At 41.7% G+C, this 22,569-nt stretch overlaps 1 protein-coding gene across 1 annotated transcript in view; it reads left to right on the top strand.

Moving 5' to 3' along the window:
• Positions 1 to 22,569, top strand: part of LOC150087119 (uncharacterized) — a 447,878-nt gene that overhangs the window by 141,964 nt on the left and 283,345 nt on the right. Inside the window, exon 13 of the mRNA XM_090372381.1 lies at positions 7,371 to 7,637. Coding sequence (XP_090228507.1) covers positions 7,371 to 7,637 — 267 coding nt within the window. The remainder of the gene's footprint in view (positions 1 to 7,370; positions 7,638 to 22,569) is intronic.

Here is a 22,569-nt window from a genome sequence, read left to right as displayed (position 1 = left end):
GATGTGCTGGAAGGATAAGTTAGTGTCTAATAAGAGTGGGATCGAACGGGTCAAACCAGCTCGCACTGACAGAATTGAAAGGATTACGCAAGATGGATGTTTGCGATGAACGAGGATACAGCGGGTTGTGCGGGCCTCAAAGACATCCTCTCCAATCAAGAGGAAATCAGTGCGAAAAGAATAATAAAAAAAGGGCATCTCATTCCAACTCGATCCATCATCTTAACTTTTAGCACTCCTGATTTGCCATCTGCAGTAAAAGCTGAATGTTTAAACTGCCGAATTTGGCCTGACATTCCAAATCCTCTTCTTTGTTTAAAATGCCAGAAATATGAATATTTCTCAGCAGGCATGCAGAGGTGATGCTATCTATCCCATTTGTTGATCAAAGTATCATACACAAGCAGATTGTTCAGCTGCAACTGCCACTTTCCTCAACTGCAAAGGAAGCCACCCTGCCTTTAAAAATCATGTGGAAATTGGGAAGGAAAATCCAAAAATACAAATTGGAATATAAAGTCACTTATTCTGAGGCACGGAGACAAATTATATTGGCCACGCATCTCGACAAATTATATTGACCATTATATCCTACGCTTCTGGTACCCGAAAGTATCTTTCAACTGCAATTCAAACAGTTCTGTCAATACCGGCCAACACCTCGCTAGATAACTGGGTTAAAGCAACTTTGTCAACTGCTGGAAAAGATAGTTCTAAAATGAAAACCAGTTAAGCCACTAACACTCCAATTAGTATCCCATATGATACTCCAACGGTCTCGCGTGATAATAAAAAATTAAAGTCATGAAGATTGTAAGAAAACCGAGGAACTCATCCTGGAACCTCATGACAATGGACAATGAACGCCCCGTATTCCGAAAAAAAAAAAAAAAAAAAAAAAAAGACCGAAAAAAATGCTTCGCACAAAAAACAGTTAGATGAATCATCCTCAATTAAACCTAAATGAATAATATAATACTATTGAACTGCAGAGGACTATGCAGCCATTCAGATGACCCAAATCATCTACTCAATCAATTTACCCGATAAATTTAATCCCATACGTGCCTACAGGAAATATTCTTGTCACCGAAGTTTCGCCAAAATTCTCAAATTATATGATGTACGTACAAAATAGGAGCACAGTCTCCTGCCCGTGGAGGTGTAGCTGTTCTTGTTAACTCTAACATTCCATCCATGCCAATCCAATTAAGAACCAACCATACTAGAAGTTGTCGCAGCTCGGATTGCAGTTGGTATTTCAGTTACAATTGTGTTCATATATTCCATTGTATTCATATATTCCACCATCTCTACCACTACTTCCTCACTCAGAACTAAATAACCTATTCATACAATTCTCAACTCGTTGTCTTTAATTGACACCATCCATTGTGGGGCTACAATGGACACAAAAGGAAAATTGTTTGAGGAATTTATGAATAATAATGATCTTAATTTATTAAATTATGGATCTCCTACTTACATCCATTTACGTACAGGATCTACTTCTGCTATGGACTTATCAATTTGTTCATCCTTCCATTCATGACATAGTCGGTATTAACTGATCCCTTTTAACAGTGATCACTTTCCTAGTATTTGTTCATTACAAACAGTGGTAACTCCAAATCCTGATTCACTTGGAAGCTTAAAAAGGCGAACTGGGATGGCTCTTTTGCCCAAATACTTCTAGACAGACTTTATGTTCAAAATCAACCTATTGATGATGTAAATACTTACATAACCAATCAAATTCATTCTAACTGCAGCTAATACCCCCATTTCAAAATACAAGACAGCACACTCAGTGAAATCACTGGTGGAATACAGATTGCTTCAATGACAAACAAGAGAAAACCGCGCTTGAAATAATTTTCTCAAGTATCCTACCACTAGTAACCTAATTGCTTATAAAAGACTGCAAGGCAAATTAGACGGAAACCAAAACGTGGTTCGTGGATTGCTTTTGCCTGAACATCACACGGATCATCTGGACAAGAATATAGGCGCTAAATGGCAAATTATTTCGACTGTCCTCTCTGATACTTCACTGGAAAGGGAAAGACTACAACAGAATAAGTTGCTAATGCACTTGCAGAATAATTTGCTATGATCTCTGCTTCTGCCTCCTATGCGTCCTCCTTTCAGAACATCAAAGCAGGTGCAGAACGGTATAAAATCAACTTCTTCGCGCACCGCTCCTTCCCGTATAAGCAACCCTTTACATTAATAGAACTTCCAGAATCATTAAACAGAAATTAAAGAAATATTAAATTAAATTTTCCAACGGTGCTGCAGGCCTAGATCGAGTGCATTACATTCGATCTAGGCCGGCATAGGTGTTTGGGTAAGGTGCCACCTGTAGTTTCCCACATCTGTGCCATCTAGGCCTGCATAGTGACATAGTGTTTTTTGACAGGCGGCACCGGTGCTTTCGTAAAACTCGGCATTTGAATCTCTTGTGAAGTAAGACAGTACTGTCAAGGCCAGGTAGCATATGTTAGTGTATGTTCATGTTTGCTTAGTGCAGATTATGTTGTTCACTGGCCGCTTAGCCTAGGGTCTGTGGAACACCACAGACTGCTAGTTACGGGCACTGGGAGCCGGACCAGGTAAGTGGGAAGAGAACTCTGGCCTGAGAACTTTGGCCCTCCCTGGGAAGCTCAGGCTTCCCAGGAAGGACCAAAAAAAAAAAAAATAAATAAATAAAAAAATAAAAATAAATAAAATAATAATAAATAAATAAATAAATAAATAAAAATATGTATAATAATAAATAAAATAAAAATAAAATTAAATTAAATAAAAAAATAAAAATAAAAAATAATAATATAATAAAAAAAATAAATAATAATAATAATATATATATATATATATATATATATATATATATATAATAAAATAATAATAAAAAAAAATCTAGGCCTGCAGAGAAGCATTTACTGTAAGAGGAGTTTTGTACCCTACTGATTTTCTACAATCGGATCTTCTCTGAAAATGACTATCCTTCTTCCCGCCTCCCCATGGAGGGGCCAGTAACCTGATTGATAAAAAGAAACTCCCAGGGCCAAAAGGAGACATCATGGACTCAAGAAGTTATCCACCTTAGAGCTCTCTAACTCAAGATCAGAAATTCCTGGCACCGACCATGGCTGCAATCAACCCAAAAGGTTTCGAAGGGAAGCACAATGTCATGATAAATTACCAAATTTCTTGGTGATTCATTCTCAATCCACCCAACCTGTGGGCAAAGTATCATCATTCTTGATTCAAAAATGTTTGAAATCAATTGCTGGATCGCCAAAAATTGTGAAAGACTACAATCCGAAGACTTCCTGATTGGAACAGCCATCTCAGAATATTGAGTGCCTTTTGAACACAACATAATTTGGTGGGCTGACAGTATCAATTACTCCCCACAAAACCTTTAATTCATCAAAAGGGGTGTCATCAGTGACTGAGACCTAATTAAAGTCTCCAAAAAAGAACTTCTCCAAGAACTCAGTTGTAATAAAGTAACAAATGTGAAACGGATAATGACAAAAGAAGATGGAAATCTCACTCCAAATAGATCCATCATTTTATTATTCAGTACTTCAGACTTAACATCCTCAACTAATTAATCTTAACACAGCTTTTTTACATGTTTTTGGGAATATACCTTTTATCATACAGTTATTATATAGTGCTATTAATTTTTCTGGTGCTATTTCTGCTAATTTTTTCGGTAATCTCAGCCTCTAAGAGGTCGACATCTGGGCATTTATTGTTTTTTGTTTTAGATAGTGCTTTTTCTAAGTCTTGTATAGTATTGGTGTACCTGGTCTGCCTCCACGGGGCTTAGTGTGGGCTATGTTGGACCTTAGCAGGGGCCCAGTGGCTAAATGGCCAAATGAACCTTGGAGCCAAACGATACACGACGTTATACCCAAGAATATACCCATACATCCATACACTTTTAAACCTCCGGCCTTTACAGCGTACTGTAACACATGACAATGCAGACTATGCGGAGATGGGGGAAATCCCTTAGGTCGTTTAGACCCTGAACACACCATACACTATAGAAGCAAACAAGAATAGCTGATCAAGGTTGCCCGAGGGATATGTCGACCAGAACAGACCACTATCCGGCTCTAACAGTAAGACAGACTGCTGTAAACAGTGTCTGCATTGGGCAGGTGTTAAAGGGACACAGCATACTGTACGTCGGGCAAATTCCATCTTTGTGGAGTCGCCTGGCCACAGTAAACAGCGATGTCTTGTGCAGCTGGTTTGAAATGGATCCCGTTGTCTGTTTTCGGTCCCTCTTGGCCTGCAGGAGTATATAGCGACCCAATATAGGAGTATATTGGGCGTTGTTTTTCGTGGACGACCACTACTGGCCCTTCGAACAGCTGTACCTGTCGTTCTGAAGGCCAACCGCGGACGTGAGACGATGCTATGGGCAGTACTGAACTCTGCAGCCACACTCCTCGCACTTCGACCTTCCCAATTATTCGATCCTGGGTAAAGTCATCCAGATGTTGTCGACTGGTCATTTCGTTGTCTGTAGCATTGTATGAAACCAAGCGAACATCTGTAACAATCGTACTCACCATTCGGTAATTTGCACGTAACTGCTGCTTTTATCTGTTTGTGAGCCCTGTCATCACGATTCAAATTTTTGCATGTGCACCAGCTTTCTACTGAACGGCTACAGGCTGTTTCGTTTGTTTTTGTTATTGTAACCTTTAGAAATAGTGTTGGTCCTTTTGTTTTGCACGCCAGTGTAGTAGAAGTGATGGAGTCAAAGTAGGTAAAATGAGGAGGATGAGTAAAGAAGGCATCCTCCAGCGGAAAGAGGTGTGAAGGGAGAAGTAGGAATCACCTCTAGTCTGGGAGCTCACCGAAGGCCAGGCAAAGGAAGACAGCTTGCAGAACAAGGGAGGTGTGCAATGGAAAGTGTGTGAGTTAGATTGCTTTCAGATCAGTGCCGTCATTCCTGCAAGGAAGATGTCCAGTTGTGGTTTCATTCAGTTCTGATTGTGGCCGGTGATGAGAAGAGCAGGTACGAGTAGCGGCAGAGTCGGTTCAGGAACATCTGGTCTGGATTCTATGTTATAGGATCAGACGTGGAGAAATGATACCAGCGTCTCTTGAAGACTGCAGAGGCATACCTGCTAAAATGTAAAAACACTTATTTTGATTTTAACAGGTTGCTCTCCCTACTGAGTGCGGTTAAATTTAGATCCAGTAACAGTTGATTATGTAGGTCCAGATAGATGTTACACGAGTGCATTACATAGTGTCAGTCCTCCAGTTCTCTGCATTCACAATGGGCATCGTTTACAAGCCCAAAATCCTGAAGTCACTTTTTTACTGACCCATCTTCTGTCAGAAGAAAGGTATTATGGAAGAACCAGTGAAGTCTTTGTTTGTTGAGATAGGAGACACTAGGTAGAAATAGCTTGGTAATACCGCCATTGGGATGATCCGTTTTAGATTTATTAAAATCTAAATTTAATAAATCTAAAATCTAATTTTAGATTTATTAAAATCTAAAAATATATTATGATTTTTTAATTATATTTCATTGTTTAAATAAAAATGAAATAAAAATGAAATTTTTATTTCATTGTTTCTTTGATTTAATTAATAATTTTATCTAATGAGTTTGGAGTTTAGTTCCTGCGCGTCTTTCAGACTCATTGGAATTTCATTGGCTACATTACCTATTGGACTGGACTAAGTGGATCCATGTAAAAAGTACAGTATATGGATTTACGTTATTTATGCGTATTTATAGAGGGTGTCTCAAAAATACACGGCATAATTTCAGGAATGAATTCCTCATATGTAGACAATAAAAATATTTTATATTAACATAGTTCCGGAAATGCTTGGTTCCCAAGTTATTAACCGGAATGTCTTGTCTCCCGCAGGTGATTTTCTTCATCACACGGTGCTGACAGAATCTGGTGGTTTTCCATTCCGACCATGTCCTCAAATCAGGAGCAAGCGGATATGCACTTTATGTACGGTGTGGCGGACGACAATGCTCTGGAGGCTCGTCGTTTGTACCATGAAAGGTTCCCAGAACGAAGATGTCCAGGCAGGAAAACGTTTGTAGGTATCCATCGCCGCCTTTGAACATGGAACCTTTACACCTCTAGCTGCCAACAGAGGACGACCAAGATCTACAACTCCTGAAGTAGAGGAGGAGATTTTGGATGCTGTGCATGCCACTCCTGGAATCAGCACACGCAGAATAGCAACGCAACAGGCTGTTCAACGTTCGACTATTTGGAGAGTGTTGCGATAACACCAACTGTATCCTTACCATCTGAAACGGGTACAGGCCTTGTCAACAGCAGATTACCCTGCGTGAGTAATGTTCTGCCAGTGGTTCTTGCAGCAGTGTGGTACAACTCCTCACTTTCCTACCTTAGTGATATTCACAGATGAAGCACAGTTCACACGAGACGGAATCCAAAACTTTCACAATCAGCATGTATGGGCTGAGGAAAACCCACATGCAATTGTTCCATTGTATCAACAGCGGTTCAGCCTCAACATCTGGGCGGGTGTTTTTGGTGATAAGTTATTTGGGCCCCATGTGCTTCCAAACACACTCACAGAGTAGGCGTACTGAAACTTTCTGGAAAACAACATGCCGAAAAACAATTCCACTGATCATTCGTCAACAAGCACACTTCATGCACGATGGTGCTCCCCACATTCAGCCACCTAGCCTGCAATTATCTGAATCTAAGATTCCTGGTCGGTGGATAGTTTGAGGTGGCCCAACTGCCTGGCCTCCACGCTCACTGATTTGAACCCACTAGATTTTTTCTTGTGGGGCCATTTAAAGTCATGGGTGTATTCGACTCCGGTAGCTGATGTGGAAACTCTCCACAATCGAATTGTGGCAGGTTGTGAGACAATTCGAAACATGCCAGGAATTTGGCATCGTCTTCGCGAGTCCATCAGATGTTGATGTCAGGCCTGTATTCAGGCAGAAGGTGGACATTTTTAACAATTACTATAAAAGTGATGTGAACAGTTAATCATCATAGACAGACCTTCAAAACTCGGAAACCAAGCATTTCGAACTATGTTGATATAAAATATTTTTTTGTCTACATATGAGGAACTCATTCCTGAAGTTATGCAGTGTATTTTTGAGACACCCTGTATATTGTATAAAGGGATTCATGTATCTGTCTTTATGTTTTGGAAAATATGACAGAGGATGCTAGTTTTTATTAGGGAAAGCCTAGTACAGTATAGTAAATAAAATTAAGTACTTTTTAATTATTGTTATAATTCAATAGAATTCATGCGCGTATGTGTGTTTACTCAACTTAACTGAACTGTTTCTTTAGTATATTTAGGCTGCTCTAAACTGTGGATGTTCTACAGAAAACCAAACAGTGAACTTCAAGGAGTCTCTCCAATTGATGTCATCCACCAGATTACTCTGGAGGAGTGTGAACGGAGATGCATTGAAGAAAGGAGGTTCGTGTGTACCTCTGCTAACTACTACAGTATACAGATGGATTGCTACCTTTTCACTGTAAGCAAAGACACCATGAATGTTCGGCTTGTTCCAGTCAGTAAAGTAGATTATATTGAGAACCAGTGCCACTTGGGTAAGTAGATGTCATGCAGATAACTTCTAAAAAGTCTAACTATGATTAGAACACACGCAATTTACAGACAAAATAAATATATGGGTAGATGTAATCATTTATGGGTGACCCTAATATCATAATTTGTAACTATGATATCAAAAAACCCGAAATTGTAAGCTGTACAAAATACTACCGAAATGAATCCAAAAGCATATTTGCAGTTTAAAATTTTACAGCATTTTTTTCAGAATTTCAGTAGGGTGATAATAATAACTTATCATTAATCTTCATTAATAATTGATTACCATTACTTAAAATTAATTTTAGTTTGTATTTTCGAATAAGATATATCGAATTCTATAAGCTGTTAAAAATGCGAACATTTTTCCACTCGAAAAGTAGCTTGTCGAGGAGATAGTCTGCCAAAACTGTGGATCAAAATCACATAAGCAATGGACTGCTTATGTGAAATACTAAAATACTTCGAAACAGCGAAAAAATTTCAAAAGTATAAGAGAATAGAACAAAAAGTTACGTAGTAAGAGGCAAAGAAGCAACTTATGCTCAATGCACCAAAACTCACATATGCAGCAGCAACCAAATATATCAGTCAAGAAATCACAAACTGAAGTCTCAGTTCTCACAATCATATCCACTGCATATTGGGCCCGATCAACGCTCTCATTAACCTCGGTATATACTACCAAGAAACAGTGTAGTAAAAAAAAACAAAATTATGATATTAGGGTCCCCTGTAAATGATTACATCTACCCATATTTATTTTGTCTGTAAATTGCGTGAGTTCTCTGGTCGATTTGCATTTTTGCTGGACGAAAATCCCCAGTTTCTGGGGGGGGGGGGAGGGAACCTTGCTATTTATGCCTGAGACAACAGATGGTTGTAGACAGAGCCAATAATTCTGGAATAAGAGTGCCACCAGTTTAAACTCACACACTATCTAACGTTATAAAAATGAAAACTAGTTCCGCTCCAACTAAGGCAAACGTTAGTATATTAACGAACACTAATATCGATAATAATTCCGACCCAGATGAATCAATAATAGATCCTTCCTCAGAAAGACGATCACATGACACTGGACACACAAACTTTCCAATGGTCCTAGGTGCCAAAATATACTTGTGAGCTTTAGGAGTGTTTTCTCTCCTGCGATTGAGTTTATAGTTTCTCTGATAATTATATATATTTTTAAGTACGTCTACTTTCTTAAAAACATTAAGAAGGCCCAGAAGAATACCCCTCGAGGTGAGCACGTGGTGAAGGAACCTCCTATAGATGTTGCTGGTCTTCCCGATTAGCATCATTGCGATTCAACGCCCAGAGCTTAGGTTCCAGGCTAACACCATAGGAATCCGAGTATTTGCCGTGTGCTGCCACCCTTCGAAACTCAAAAAGAGGGTTCCTGTTGATTGAGGAGTCCGTCTTCAACACACCAGTGTGGCGCCTGCTTTGACGAGACGGGTGGTCCTTCATGGCTCAGCCACGATCAATTGGCTAATAGGGCTGCAAGAATCACCCTTGCCAATGCCATGCACCTACCCTCATGGTCCAAGGGACAGGATTCGGGCTAGCAGTGATGTGGGTATGGTGCCTGACATCCCATTCATGAGCGCATTTATTGCTTACCGGGTAGTGGGCATACCGTTTGTGGTCCATGATGAGTGGGGAGCCCTTGCTCTTAAGTAAATTAAAAATCATTATCAATACTGATACTCTAAATTCTTCTTCTGGGATCCCAACAGGTCCTTACCAGAAAATTATAATAACATGGAATCAGAAAATGGTACCTCAGAAAACGATGCTGAACTGATGATGCATCAAGTCCAACACCTAGATACCTGATTATTCATTCCACAAGTGAAAATAGGAAAAATGTCGCGCTTCTTCATCTAGAAGGATTCGGAATGGCTAGTGGACTCACGGCAATCGGTCAGACGGCTTCATTCTAGCATCATTCTAGTTGAGACGAAAACTGATAGCCACACTGCATGGCCCGGAGTACCAGTGATAGTTTCCAAGAGATTTCTAGTGCGATTTTCTGGCGTTTGTCTAGGGCGAGTACTAGCTTCTTTCATTAATATTCCTCTGCTGGCAGGGTTTCTGCTGACCGCTGGCAACGTTACTGCTTCTCTCGCTAGCATCGTCATTGTTTAACCAGCTAGCAACGTTACTGCCAACCCACCTGCAACTTTACTGCTACCTTCGCTAGCTACGTACTGCTTTCCTATTTTTCATGATCGCTTGGTCACTGGTTGGCACCGCTCCTGCCTCCATGTGGCGGGGCCGATAACCTGGAAGAAGAAAGTCCCTCTCCCAGGGCTAAAAGCAGCAAGTATGGGTGTGAACAATTTTCCACCATTAGAGCCTACAATCTCAAGAACGGAAATGCCTGATATCAAGAGGCTAATCAACCGAAAAGGCTTCGAAGAGAAGCGCAGTGGGATGAGATGCCAAAATTTCTGGTGATACTCTCTTTACATCTACCCTGTGAAAAAGTTATCGAATTATCCGAAGATATTTGAAAACACCAAAAATGGTTAAACGACTGCAATCCGGAGACCTGATTGAAACAGCCACCTCAAAACATTCTCAAAACAACATTTGGTGGGCTGTCAGAATCTATCGCCCCACATAATACATTAAATTCGTCCAAATTAAATTCATCACAGAATGCGACCTAATTATAGTGTCTGAAGAGGAATTAGTTCAAGAACTGAGCAATCAAAGTAATCAACGCCAAATGTATAATGACTAAAAAAGATGAAAACCAAATCGATCCATAATTTTAATTTCAGCACTCCAGATTTGCCATCGTCAGTAAAAGCTGGTGTTTAAACTACCGAATTCGGCCTTATATCCCTAATCCCATTCGTTGCTTTAACTGCCAGAAATATGGATATTTCCAGCAGACATCTAAAGGTGATGCCATTTGTCCCACTTGCGGTTCTAAGGAGCATACACAAGCAGATTGTTCAGCTTCAACTCCCGTTTGCTCCAACTGCAAAGGAAGTCACCCAGTATTTTCTAAATAATTTGAAATGTGGTAAACAGGGAAGAGAACTCAAAAATAGAACATAAAGTCACCTATCCAGGTTTCAAATGTAAAAAATTTCGATACTCGCAAACAGTATGTCGAGGTGACACTGTCTGCCCGAACTGGGGCTCCAAAGCTCATACACAAACGGACTGCACCGCAGAAACTCCATAATGCCAAAATATCCAGCATATTCAAAAACATTAGAATTCTGGAGAGTAGGAAAAATGATACAAACATACAGAGTCGAACAAAAGATCACCTACCAGGAAGTTGGAAGAAAGTTGTGCTTAATATGCCAAAAGTTACGTATACAGCAGCAAAAAAAAAAAAAAAAAATAATAATAATAATAATAATAAATAAAATATTAGTCAACAGCAACACAAACGGCAGTCAGAGTACTCCCATCAATCTCAATAGCCAATTAGGCCCAATCAGTGCTATCGTCGCCACTGCAGCCACCTATAGAACAATATAAAGTGATTTGTGCTAGCAATACTCCGCTAACAGTCCCACCAGCAGCTTCTCTAGCAGAAATTGCAAAATTGAAGGCAGCACGCCTGAACATTTCAGGCCAACCATGCTCAGAATATATGGATATATTTGATGAACATACACTCATTCTGCTGGATGCAGGTTTGGGTGTTGTTGTTGTTATTTGGTTTTTAGAAGCATTAGCAACTAAGGCCATATTGCTCTGGGGATATGCGGTGGTCATTCCCTGACTTTTCCGCATCCTCCGTATTTGGTGGTCACAGGCTCGAACCGGGTCTATTCAAGAAGCGTGTGCTACGCACTGCCGCTCCTGCCCAGCTGGCTACAGAGGTGCCGAGGTTTGGGGGAGTTATATTCATTGAAATCTGCATCTCTGCTGTTGATCTGATTAGTGGATTGTTTCATACTTTGTTGACCATCACAGTATGCTGGTACCTTGTGTTCTTTTGGTGTATCTCTTTTGCCATTTTGAAGGTTGGGTTCTATGGTAGAAAGCTAGTTCACTACAGTGAATTTATTTGCAACTACTTATGCCTTGAGTTGTTGTATTTCTTGAAGTAGGCTTGAGTTTTGGGCTTTAATTTGCTTAATCTCATTAATAAGCATATTCAGCTGAGTGTTTATGAGCATTACATAATCATCACTTATCTGCAGGCAGTTTTCCCTGTGCATCAAAGTTGTTACCGTTTGGCAGCACTTTGTGACTGAGGTAGCTGCATTGTGACTGCTCCAGGGCAGCGTGGAACTGCTGTGAGTTGCAACAGAGACGTGGAGGTAACGCTGTCATCTGTGGGGGAATAATTGTTGCCATCGGCGATTTGTACCTGCTGATCGGAAGTTTCCGGTGTGGTGCTTCCGCTGGGGTGTTGTAGGATGGCTTTATTTTTCTGTGCAGATGTTGCAGTTTCAGTTGTTGTGCAGGGTATCTCACTACGTTGGGGAGGTGCCCTTGATCCACTGTTCAGGGACTCACTGTCAGGTATTTCCTTTCATGGAAGACATTAAAAATTACGTCTCCGTTGCTTGTTCAACTTTTTAAAATCAATTTTGAGGCACGATCCACAAAACGTAGCGTAACACGTACCACAAATAATGCATGGATCAGTGTTTAATTTGCATAATTTACATTCGGCTATGGAGAAGACTTCATTTAACTCGGTCATATTTGGATGTTTGATGGAAAATGCTCGTGTTTGAACGTTTAGCAGGCTAAATTGATGGTATTTAGTTCAGAAAGCTTGTCACCGAATTTAGGAATGTAGTTAATCTGTTTCCGGGGAATGGGGTGAATTTCCAGGAATTAGTAATTGACGTGTATCACCAGGGCAACTAACCATTAGTACTAACCTACAGAAGTGTAGTCTGACTTTGATCTGTAGCCGGCAGCGGTAAGTGGTGCTGGTCAATTGTCAGAGTGTTAATACAGCTTGATCATGTCCGATTATGAGATTCTGCAATATGAAAAAGGAACTGCAAATAATAAATATCTGGGTGCCTTAGTTGCCTTGAAGTTGGTGTCTTCTTCTTCAGAGTCACTTGAGGAGTAAAACGATACTGAAATTACCTTATAAACTTAGGCATAACTTTATTAATTTTAATGATTGCTGAGAGCAACACACGTGACCGTATCGGCCGGCGCCACCTAAGTACTTTCGGTTGGTTGTCGTTGCAGCGTACATAATACTTTCCAATACAACTAAGGTGGAGTGTCCTTTTATGAACCCGAACTGATTTCGGGACTGCAGTCCTGCGTTTGAGTAGTGGGTTTCTATCCGATTTCGTAGGTGTTCCAGCAGTTTGCTCAGTAAGGCCTGTATGTCTGTAGGACCCTAGGAGATCCTGCTGCTTTGTTGGATTTTTCAGGATGAGCGGAAGTTTTGCCGTTTACCAGGTGTGCGGGAAATAGCCTTCTTTTAGGCACTGGTTAAATAAGTTCAGTATTTTTTCTGGGATAGTCTCAACTGCCTTTTTTACGATTTCCGGCTCTAGTAAGTCTGCGTCTGGTGATTTCCTGTTTCTTAGTTTGGCGGCTGCAATGTCCAGTTCGATCCTGGTAAAGGGCGCCTCCTCTTCGATTGTTGTGTAGGTACTGTTTCTTAGGCAGAGCGATGTTTGTTCTGGGGTGGTTGGCTCCAGGTGTTTCTGGAACATGGCATCTAGGATATTATTGATGGATTCCTGCCACGTTTTGGTGTACTCCCCTTGTGGCTTCTTGGTTGCAGGGATGCCTTCGTCTCTGGGGTGTTTATTTGTGGTCGCTCTGTAGACCACTCCCCAGAGGTAGTCGTTTCCAACTGTGAATACTAGGTGCTCCCAGGAGCGTTGTTTTCGTTCACGGATCTTTGCTGCATATTGATTCCTGGCCGTTCAGTACTGTTTTCGTAGTGCTTCAACCTCTGCTGCAAGCCAGCTACGCCTGGCACGTTACATTTTTTCGGCAGGTGTTTACCACACATTTGAGTTGTTGTAATTCTGGGGATCTTCAGGGAACAGCTCCCGGAGTAGGTTTTTTCCGCTTTATGGAACTGTTGCTGAATCTTTGATCTTGACAAATTTAGCTTGGTGTCTATCTGGGTCTAGACCTGTGTCAAGTGCTTGAGCAGCTGTACGTCATGACTCACTGAAGAGGCCAGTCTGCCTTCTCATCAGCGTATCTGTGTTACATTTGTCTATTTAAGTTCCGGTTTAGTTGAAAGGTAATTGTTCAGTGATCAGATGAGGTCCAATCTTCTCTGACAGTCCATCTGGTAGCCAAAGTAACATCAATCGTGGCCTCCCACATCGTGTTTGAAAATGTTGGTTTGTTAAGAATCATATAGCAACTGTTTGCCAGATACTCCTCCAGGTGTTGTCCATTTACCGTGCCACGTCGCTCTGCGGTTTCACTAAACCACGCCGGCGAATGGCAGTTTGTATCGGCACCCACTACGATTTTAGCATTAGGGAGTTCCTCCAGAACATTTTCCAGGTAAGTTATGGCTGGGAGGATATCTTCTCCTGGCCGACAGTAAGTGATACTGCATAAAATTCGCCCAGTGCAGTGATAATGTGAGCACTTACAGCCCTGGAGAGACAGTAATTTGTGATTTTGGTGTCTGTGTAGTCTGGATTTCTGATTAAGATGGCCGCCCATGCCGTTCCATCATCAGTTTGCATGATTTTATACTTCAGGGGATATCCTCTGACCTCATTGCTGTACGTATATGGTTCCTGGATGAACAGGATTTTCCAGGTTTTCCTCGTTTGCTGTCCTGGGCAGCTGCGCAGCAACCGCCTTGGACCTCTGGGCGTCTAATTGTGCAAATAGTACCCCGTTATTATACGGTCTAAGATGTGTACCCATAACCGAATCTCAGTTGGTATGTACTCCTTGCTTTTTGGTGTATAGGGTACTTATTATCCCTGATGGAGTGATCCGCCTGCAGCTTTTATGACTTGCAGTTTGCACACGTAGGTGGTTCGTCCTTTTTTTGGGCATGATTTAAATTCGTGCCCTCGTTAAGTGCAATGGCCACATGTGGGCTGGGTTTGGGCACAGGTATGTGTAGTGTGCCGAAGCGGCCACATCTAAAGCATTTGGGTACAGCCACGTGCTCCCTGTAGCGGTGGCTGCCCCAGTTTATAAAAACTCTCTTATGCTGGCTGATGGTTTTCCACGCAGCTGGCGATGGTTCCACGACCCAATTTGTGACCGTGCCTGATCTGGATCTCATTTTATGTTTTGGTGTTAGTAGGCTTGTGGGTTCCATGTCCGGGTGATCTCGCTGGAGGTTTTTGTATAAAAAAATATATATATTATTTGAGGGTTGCCCGTAATTAAATATGTTAACCCGTATTTGTGTCTGTAAATTGCGTGTGTTCCATGGTCGATTTGCCTGTTTTGCTGGACAAAAAAAACCCAGTTACTGGGGAGAAAAACCTTGCTATCTACGCCTGAGACCGATTAACTCAGCCACGGAGTGAAAAAAGCCCGTTAAAGTTCTTCGCGTCATCGACGGGATTCGAATCCAGGCCTTTTCCACCCGGTGTGGGGAGCACGGGGAGGTTTTGTATAGAGCAACATCCTGCAATTTTCTGGGGTCAGGTCTTTATCCGTGTCGTAGATTACGATGCTCGGTCTTCTTCTTTTGGGTGTCGCTGCTTCCAGGCCAAGGGTTTGGATCTTTGGATTTGTAATTATGTTTTTAGCATCCTCTGCTGTCTGTGTCTCAATTATCACACCGTGAGGTGTTAGCCGGGCTTGAGCGGCAAAATACAATATCGTCGGAGTAGCCATAAACGCAGGATTTTAATTCATTAGTGGAATGAATATCGCTGAGAAAAGCAGTGCCGACAACGATCCACCTTGCGATATACCAACTTCCACCTGTTTTGTGATGCAGTTATTCCCTTGCCGGAAGGTAAAGCACCTCTTGGTTAGCCGATTCCTGAGGAGCTTCGAGACATTACCCGTGAAACCGTAGTAGTCCTCCAGGAGTCACATAAGGGGCTTAACTTGCACTGAGTCAAAGGCCGCTTTCAGATACAGAAAAACAGCATGCAAGACATAGCCTTACTCCCATGCTTGAAGGGTTTTCAAATTCAGAGCCTGTATGCGTGTTATTGACGATCTTTGTGAGAGCGCATAATGTGTATGCTGAAGTCTCTGGGAAAGGATCTGATTGGCAACCACTTTAAACAAGCACTTCTCCAGGCATTTGAGAAAAGGGGAGGAGCTTGAAATAGACCTATAGTCAGCAGTAGAGGTCGGATTCTTCACCTTTGAAATTGGAATGACTCTATAAAGTGTTTGGGACGACTCCCTGGTGTAAAATTCTGTTAAACAACTTCGTCAGTTCATCACTGATGAAGTAGGAGGCAACTTTAAGGCAAAAGGTGGGACTAGAGTTACTTCCCATTGATTTCTTATTGGACAGGGCGTTGATGGTCTTCCTTAGCTCCTCTTGGCCAATCGTCACGTTAGTGAGATTAGCTATGTCGTAGTGGGCACTGTTCCAGAGTGAGTCCGCAGCTGCACTGTCTGTTTTGAAGAACCGGGTTACATGATCGCACCATTCGGCCAGGTCTAACGATTCTGCTGACCGGATGCGATTGACCGACCAGAATCGCTGGTTACACGCTATCCTTTTCTCAATGAACGAGCTGATAGCTTGCTTCTTGGATTTCTGGAAACTATCTGGCTATTAAGTACGCTGAGTTTGATCTTTCTGTGGATGATATCTTGAGTTTGGCATGTAGCCGTTATTTTTCTTTAAACTGGTGCATAAAGATGCTGAACTAACACGGTTTTGAGCGTGGGAAGATTAAGCAAACTCTTGACATGGCCTCTCTAGCAATGAAAGACAACCATTTCTGCTGCCAAAACGCAGCTTCCTCTCTATCGATTTCAATGGGAGTTCGTCAGGAGTAGAGCCTAAAGAGATCCATTGCTGTTTCAATTTTTAGGTATTTTGGATCATATACAGCTTTCCTGATCTTTTCAATCGAGTTCGATTGGTTATAGCATTTTTTCAACAGGATGAGAAAAGCTTCAATTGTCCTGTGGTCGGAGGGAAATGCCGAATTAGAACTGATTACAACATCAACACTGTCATGGCCGGAAAAGATTCTCTGTAATGTGGCTTCTCCGCGAGAGGGGGGTGGGTACGCAGATGCAATGGAGGTTGAAACTCGACAGATCTGAAATTAACTGATCGAGGACCTTTGATGCAGCTGTCAGTGGGAAGGTTGAAGTCTCCGAGATTTATTACTATCTGGTTGCACTTGATAGAGGTCAGAAGCCAAGCGGCAAAATTAGTAATGCATTGGTCCGTAACGGGTGAGGGGTAAGTAAACTGCACATACTATCAACTATAGTCCATCGACTAGATAGCAGCCCAGTACAGCCTAAAAATCGTTAACAGGGTTTGCCCAAGGTTTGATCAGAGGGAACTGTTGCCTTTGGCAGATTAAGTACGCTGAGTTTGATCTTTCTGTGGATGATCTCTTGAGTTTGGCATGTAGCCGTTGTTTTCTTTAAACTGGTCCATAAAGATGCTGGACTAACACGGCTTTGAGCGTGGGAAGATGTTCTGCATGAGGCATTTCACATGTTAATGGTTGGCAGGCTTGATCTGGATTACGTTTCAAGGGTTACTTTCCTTGAGGATGGTGGCTGATTGGAGGTGGATTCCCCTTGAACAGAGTGTGGGACTAGGACCCGCCCTACTAGTAATATGCACTTGCATCTGGTTATCAGACAGGATAGATGGAACGGACCACCCGAGCAGAAGACTTTTGAGGAGCTCTGGAACAACATATGGAGCAGAGAAGTAAGACATAACAGCCGAATCCCCTCGATTCGGCTGTTATGTCTTACTTCCTATGTCTTACTAGAACGCAAGAAAACATGAGGAGTTATTCAGCGAGGGGAATGCCAGAGGTGTATTCAACTCTGGCAGTAAGTTAGATAATCTTGTAATAACTGAGAGAAAAGTGGGGCAGAAATTGTTGAAGATAAACACAAGAAAGGCACCTGGGGTGGATGGGATCTATCCAGTTATATTAAAGGAGGCAGCAAAGGAAGTAAGCAAACCCTTAGCCATAATTACGAGAGCTTCCTTGGACTCAGGGGAGGTACCCATTGACTGGAGATGTGCAAATGTGACCCCAATTCACAAAGGAGAATCAAAGGCTGTAACAAGTAATTATAGACCTGTGAGTTTAACTTCAGTTCCAGGAAAATTAATGGAGGCACCGGTTAAAGAAGGACTGCAGGATCATCTAGACAAGACTTCAGTTATAGTTCGGACAAAACATGGTTTTGTTAAGGGGAAGGCTTGCCTGACTAATTTGATTGGACACTATGATTCAGTCACAAAAGAGCTGGATGCAGGGAATAACTTTGATATTATATATTTGAATCTTAGAAAGGCTTTTTATAGTGTTGTACATGGAAGACTGCTGCACAAATTGCAGTAGTGTGGCATTGGAGGCAAATTGCTGCTATGGATGAAGGAGTGGTTGAGGGGGACAAGACAGAGGGTGGTAATCAATGGACACTGTTCATCGTGGACTAATGTTATTAGTGGAGTACCTCAGGGTTCAGTGTTGGGTCCGTTATTGTTTTCTGTATTTATAAATAATATTGATGATGGTATATCAAGCTTAATGTCCAAGTTTGTAGACGATACAAAGGTTGGCAGGGTTGTTAAGGCCACTACTGACACTATGCTGCAGCAACAGGATCTGGAAAGGTTGAGCAGATGGGCTGAGAGGTGGTAAATGAAGTTTAACATTGACAAATGTAAAGTACTACATATGGGAAACAGCAACCCCAGAGCAACGTAACAACCCTGATGTACTACACTGACAGTGGTAGAGAATGAAAAGGACCTGGGGATAATTGTGCAGGCCGATATGAAGTTCTCTAAGCAGTGCAGACGGGCTGCAAGAGTAGCTCATGGTGTCTTGTCAATGATATACAGGAATTTTTCTAGCAGGGATAAGGAGGTGATTATTCCCTTATATAAGGCAATGGTCAAGCCAGACTTTGAGTACTGTATACAGGTCTGGAGGCCTCGTTTCAAGAAGGATGTAGAGCTGCCGGAACGGAGTACAGAGAAGTGCAACAAGATTAGTGAATGGAACAAAGGGTTGCTCTTACGGTAAGCAACACTGGCAACCTTCAGAAAACCTATCAGAAAAATTCAGGCTGTACACTAACCTAACACACGAGATCAAAAAGATATGGTATATGCAACAAGTAACGACCATCCCGATTATCCTGTCAACCATCTTGTATATCTCCCAGCGAACACCTATGAGGAATTCAAGAAAATCGCAGTCCTGAACATCTGTAGGATAGACAGAGAATAGAATTCCTCGACCAAGAATAACACCAGACATAACAACAACCACTCTCTGGTAGCAATACCCGTCACGAGGCCGAAGCTCCAATCAGGGAGAAAATAATATAAGAGCAATAATAATAATAACTAGGAGGCTTCACCCCCTGCCAGCTTTGCTTGCCAACTCCCGCGCACAGTTTTCTACTTAATATGTAGAGCTATACATGACGGAGTAAGTGAAATCTTTTCTACGTAAAATACATACCTGTCGAAACGCACTGATCGATATCTAATCTAATATATACTGGCGTGCAAAATTTAAGGACTAGTTAAGTTTTCACCTTTAGCTTCTCATAGGAGTGGCCTAAATATGGGAAAATCATACCACGAAACCTCGTGAGTTACAGAAGTGATGAAGAAAACAACACCGACACAACAACGGAAATAAAACAGTACAGAGGGACTTTATACAAAAATGACAACATAGCACTGGATGCTATGATACAGATGCATTGCTGCCAAAGATGGAACAAAAGGAAGAGGTGGTCCTCAGTAGAAGAAATGGCCACCCTTAATGTCGATGCAGACTTTGCACCGCCTGTCCATACTTAGAACAATGCTGTTGGTAAGTTCTTGCGGTAACATCGTCCCTTCCTCTAACAGCGCGAGCTTCAGCTGGCGAACATTTTCTGGTGGCTGTGGACGTGCCGCTAGGCGTCTCACCAGAGCGCCCCATATGTGTTCGATGGAATTTAGATTCGTGGAACGGGGAGGCCAATCCATACGAACAATGTCTTCAGTTTCCAAAAGCATATCAACAGCTGCAGTGCGATGGGGGTGTGGCGTTATCATCCATAAACACGAACTCGGGGCCAATGGCACCTCGGAACAGATGCACGTGAGGAAGGATTACTTCAGTACAGTAGCGTGCACCGGTTACAGTACCGCATGCCAGTTGTGTACATCCCGACCTGGTACTCTCCTGGACTTCATTTACCACTTACTTGCTGACAGGGCATGGCTCCTTCAGGAAGAAGCTACACGATTTTGGAATCTCGGACAGAGTGCACTGTAGATGCGGACAAGAAGAAACTTGGGAGCACCTGCTCTACGAATGTATATGAAGACCTCCGTGGCCTGCTGCTTACCAAACTACGCTCCATTCTTAGAAATCAGGAAGACATAGTGCTGCTGAAAGAAGAAAACTATAAGGCTTTCACGCTTTTCGCTCAAAATCTCTTCGCGAGGCAAAGGGCACTTCCACCACACTGAAACAACCTTCAGACTTTGGAACACCGATTGACACAAAGAACACAACTGGCCATTGACGACCAACTGAGTGACTATAGGACTTGAACACAAGTGGCGGGGACAACCTACAGCAACTGAAAGACAACTAAGTCCTATCTAGATTTGACCAAACATTAGGACCTAGATGTAGCTGGCCTGTCACGTACAGGTAACGCATCCTGGCCTCTGCCGAGACTAAGTCCACCGCCTGGAGAGTCAAAGTGACCGACTTAGATTGCAGCCTTGCTGCCAACTAGCCAAATGGCGACCCAGGTCCGACAACTTGCCGGGCCTGCTTTATCTCCTTTTCCCGGCGGGGGGAGACACCCCTATCCCCTCCTCTCCCTGCCAAACCCACTTTCCCTTGGTGTTGAATGGGCATGCCCACTGAACATTTGGGGGTCACCTTCTCTATCGGTCCCTTTCTTCTTTTTCTACCCCCCAGCCTTCCTTTTCCCTACCCAAATCTATCTACCTTCACAGCGCACAGCCCCACATGTCAAAATTGTAACAACACCAAAATTGCTTTTCTGACCCTTTTTGGCCAAAAAATAAAACTCATCCAATGTACAATCCCTTCTCGCTCTTAAAGCAAATCTGTATGACCAAACGAAAGCATCAACAGCGACAAAAGCAATGTCTTTTTTTTTTTTAAGTCCTAGCCACCGAAATCTGAGGAAAGTAGGTGGCAGAACCTCCCAGAGTACTGATTCCTTACTGGTGACATCTGGCTAGGCTAGCCTTCACGTGGCGCGGTTTGGGCAACGTTGGGTCCAATCAGGGGCCCGAAGGCCAATAAGCCAGATGAACAATGGGCACAAAAGACTACACTATACACGATCCACACACTTTAAATCTCTTGTTTGATAGGGTACTGTCACTTGATACAGAAAACACCGCGGAGATTGGAGAAATCCCAGGAGCCGCTAGACCCTCAAAATACCAAAATACTAACACACACCCTGGCCTTAAACAAAGTATTGTATTCTAGACAGAGTGAAAATGCGGCGTTGGGGGAGATCTCCGGTGCCGCTAGACAAAAAATACACCATGTCACTCTGATCCACATCTAATCAGGAAATGGCCTATGTAATTATTTATCTGTGTATTTGTAATGCGCGGCATTTTCAAGGTCGAATAAATATCACTATGTGATTATTTATCTGCATATACATTCACTTAGGAAAAGGCTTTTTGATTGGGGTTTCATAATACATGTGGCATATTGTTGCATCCCACTAAAACATTTCACTGAAGTATTTAAATACTGTACAAATATTTAAAATATTTACAAAATACTAAATTACTGTATTTATAAATATACAATATTCATTAATATACAAAAAATGTTATAATAGAACATCGAATGTTAAACGGGGAAGCAAGTGCCCGAGGTTGGAATGCAATAATTAATTGCATTTGTAGTGACGTAATTGCCTAGCTCTCTTCTCAGATTGGCCCGAATGAATATCACTAGGAAGAAAACATTTTTAATGTGTAGAGAGATAATAACAGTACGATGAGAAGAAGCGGGACGTGCACGTGAGTGAATATTATTCTCCTAAGAGACACTCGCTTACGGCTATTAACCAGGGGACGTTCATATATACAAATATAAGTTATATATATAATTATCCACTTATAATTTATACATATCTTAATATTAATATACGTATCATTGTCTTAATAAATTATATAAATTATACATTGTCTTAATAAATTATATAAATTATACATTGTCTTAATAAATAATATAAATTATACATTGTCTTAATAAATTATATAAATTATACATTGTCTAATTAATTATATTATACATATCATTGCCTTATTTTAAATGACAGGCAGATAGAGAGAATACGCATAATTTATAATTTAACAAGGAATTAGAAATGGATGTTCACATCTACATCACTATTTACAGCGAGATAACAGAAAGATAAGACGTATAATATAAACATAACAGGAACACCAGTGCAGAGCAAAATCAGTCCCGAACAATTCATTCTTCATTTCCCGCATTCTGATTTGTTTTCATCTGTGGGTTTTGCTTAATATTTATAGGTGGAGTAATGCATTCTGAAACATTTCAGTCCTGTACCTCTTCTCTGTGCAAAGCCTTTCTGGATCTGCTTGAAGATCGTTATATATTTTAATGGTGTTAGAAGGAAAAAATCGCCGGAGACTTCCTAGCTGAGTGAGCGCGCTACTGAGTGGAAGTGATGGTGTCCTATTCGCACAACTTTGCGTCATGCTGGGCCGAGTCAGCAGTCAGGTAG

This window comes from Mastigoproctus giganteus, chromosome 4 (genome assembly GCF_048544385.1).
Source record: "Mastigoproctus giganteus isolate SK-2022 chromosome 4, ASM4854438v1, whole genome shotgun sequence".
Lineage (NCBI taxonomy): Eukaryota > Metazoa > Arthropoda > Arachnida > Uropygi > Thelyphonidae > Mastigoproctus > Mastigoproctus giganteus.
This window is presented reverse-complemented; position numbering and strand designations above follow the sequence as displayed.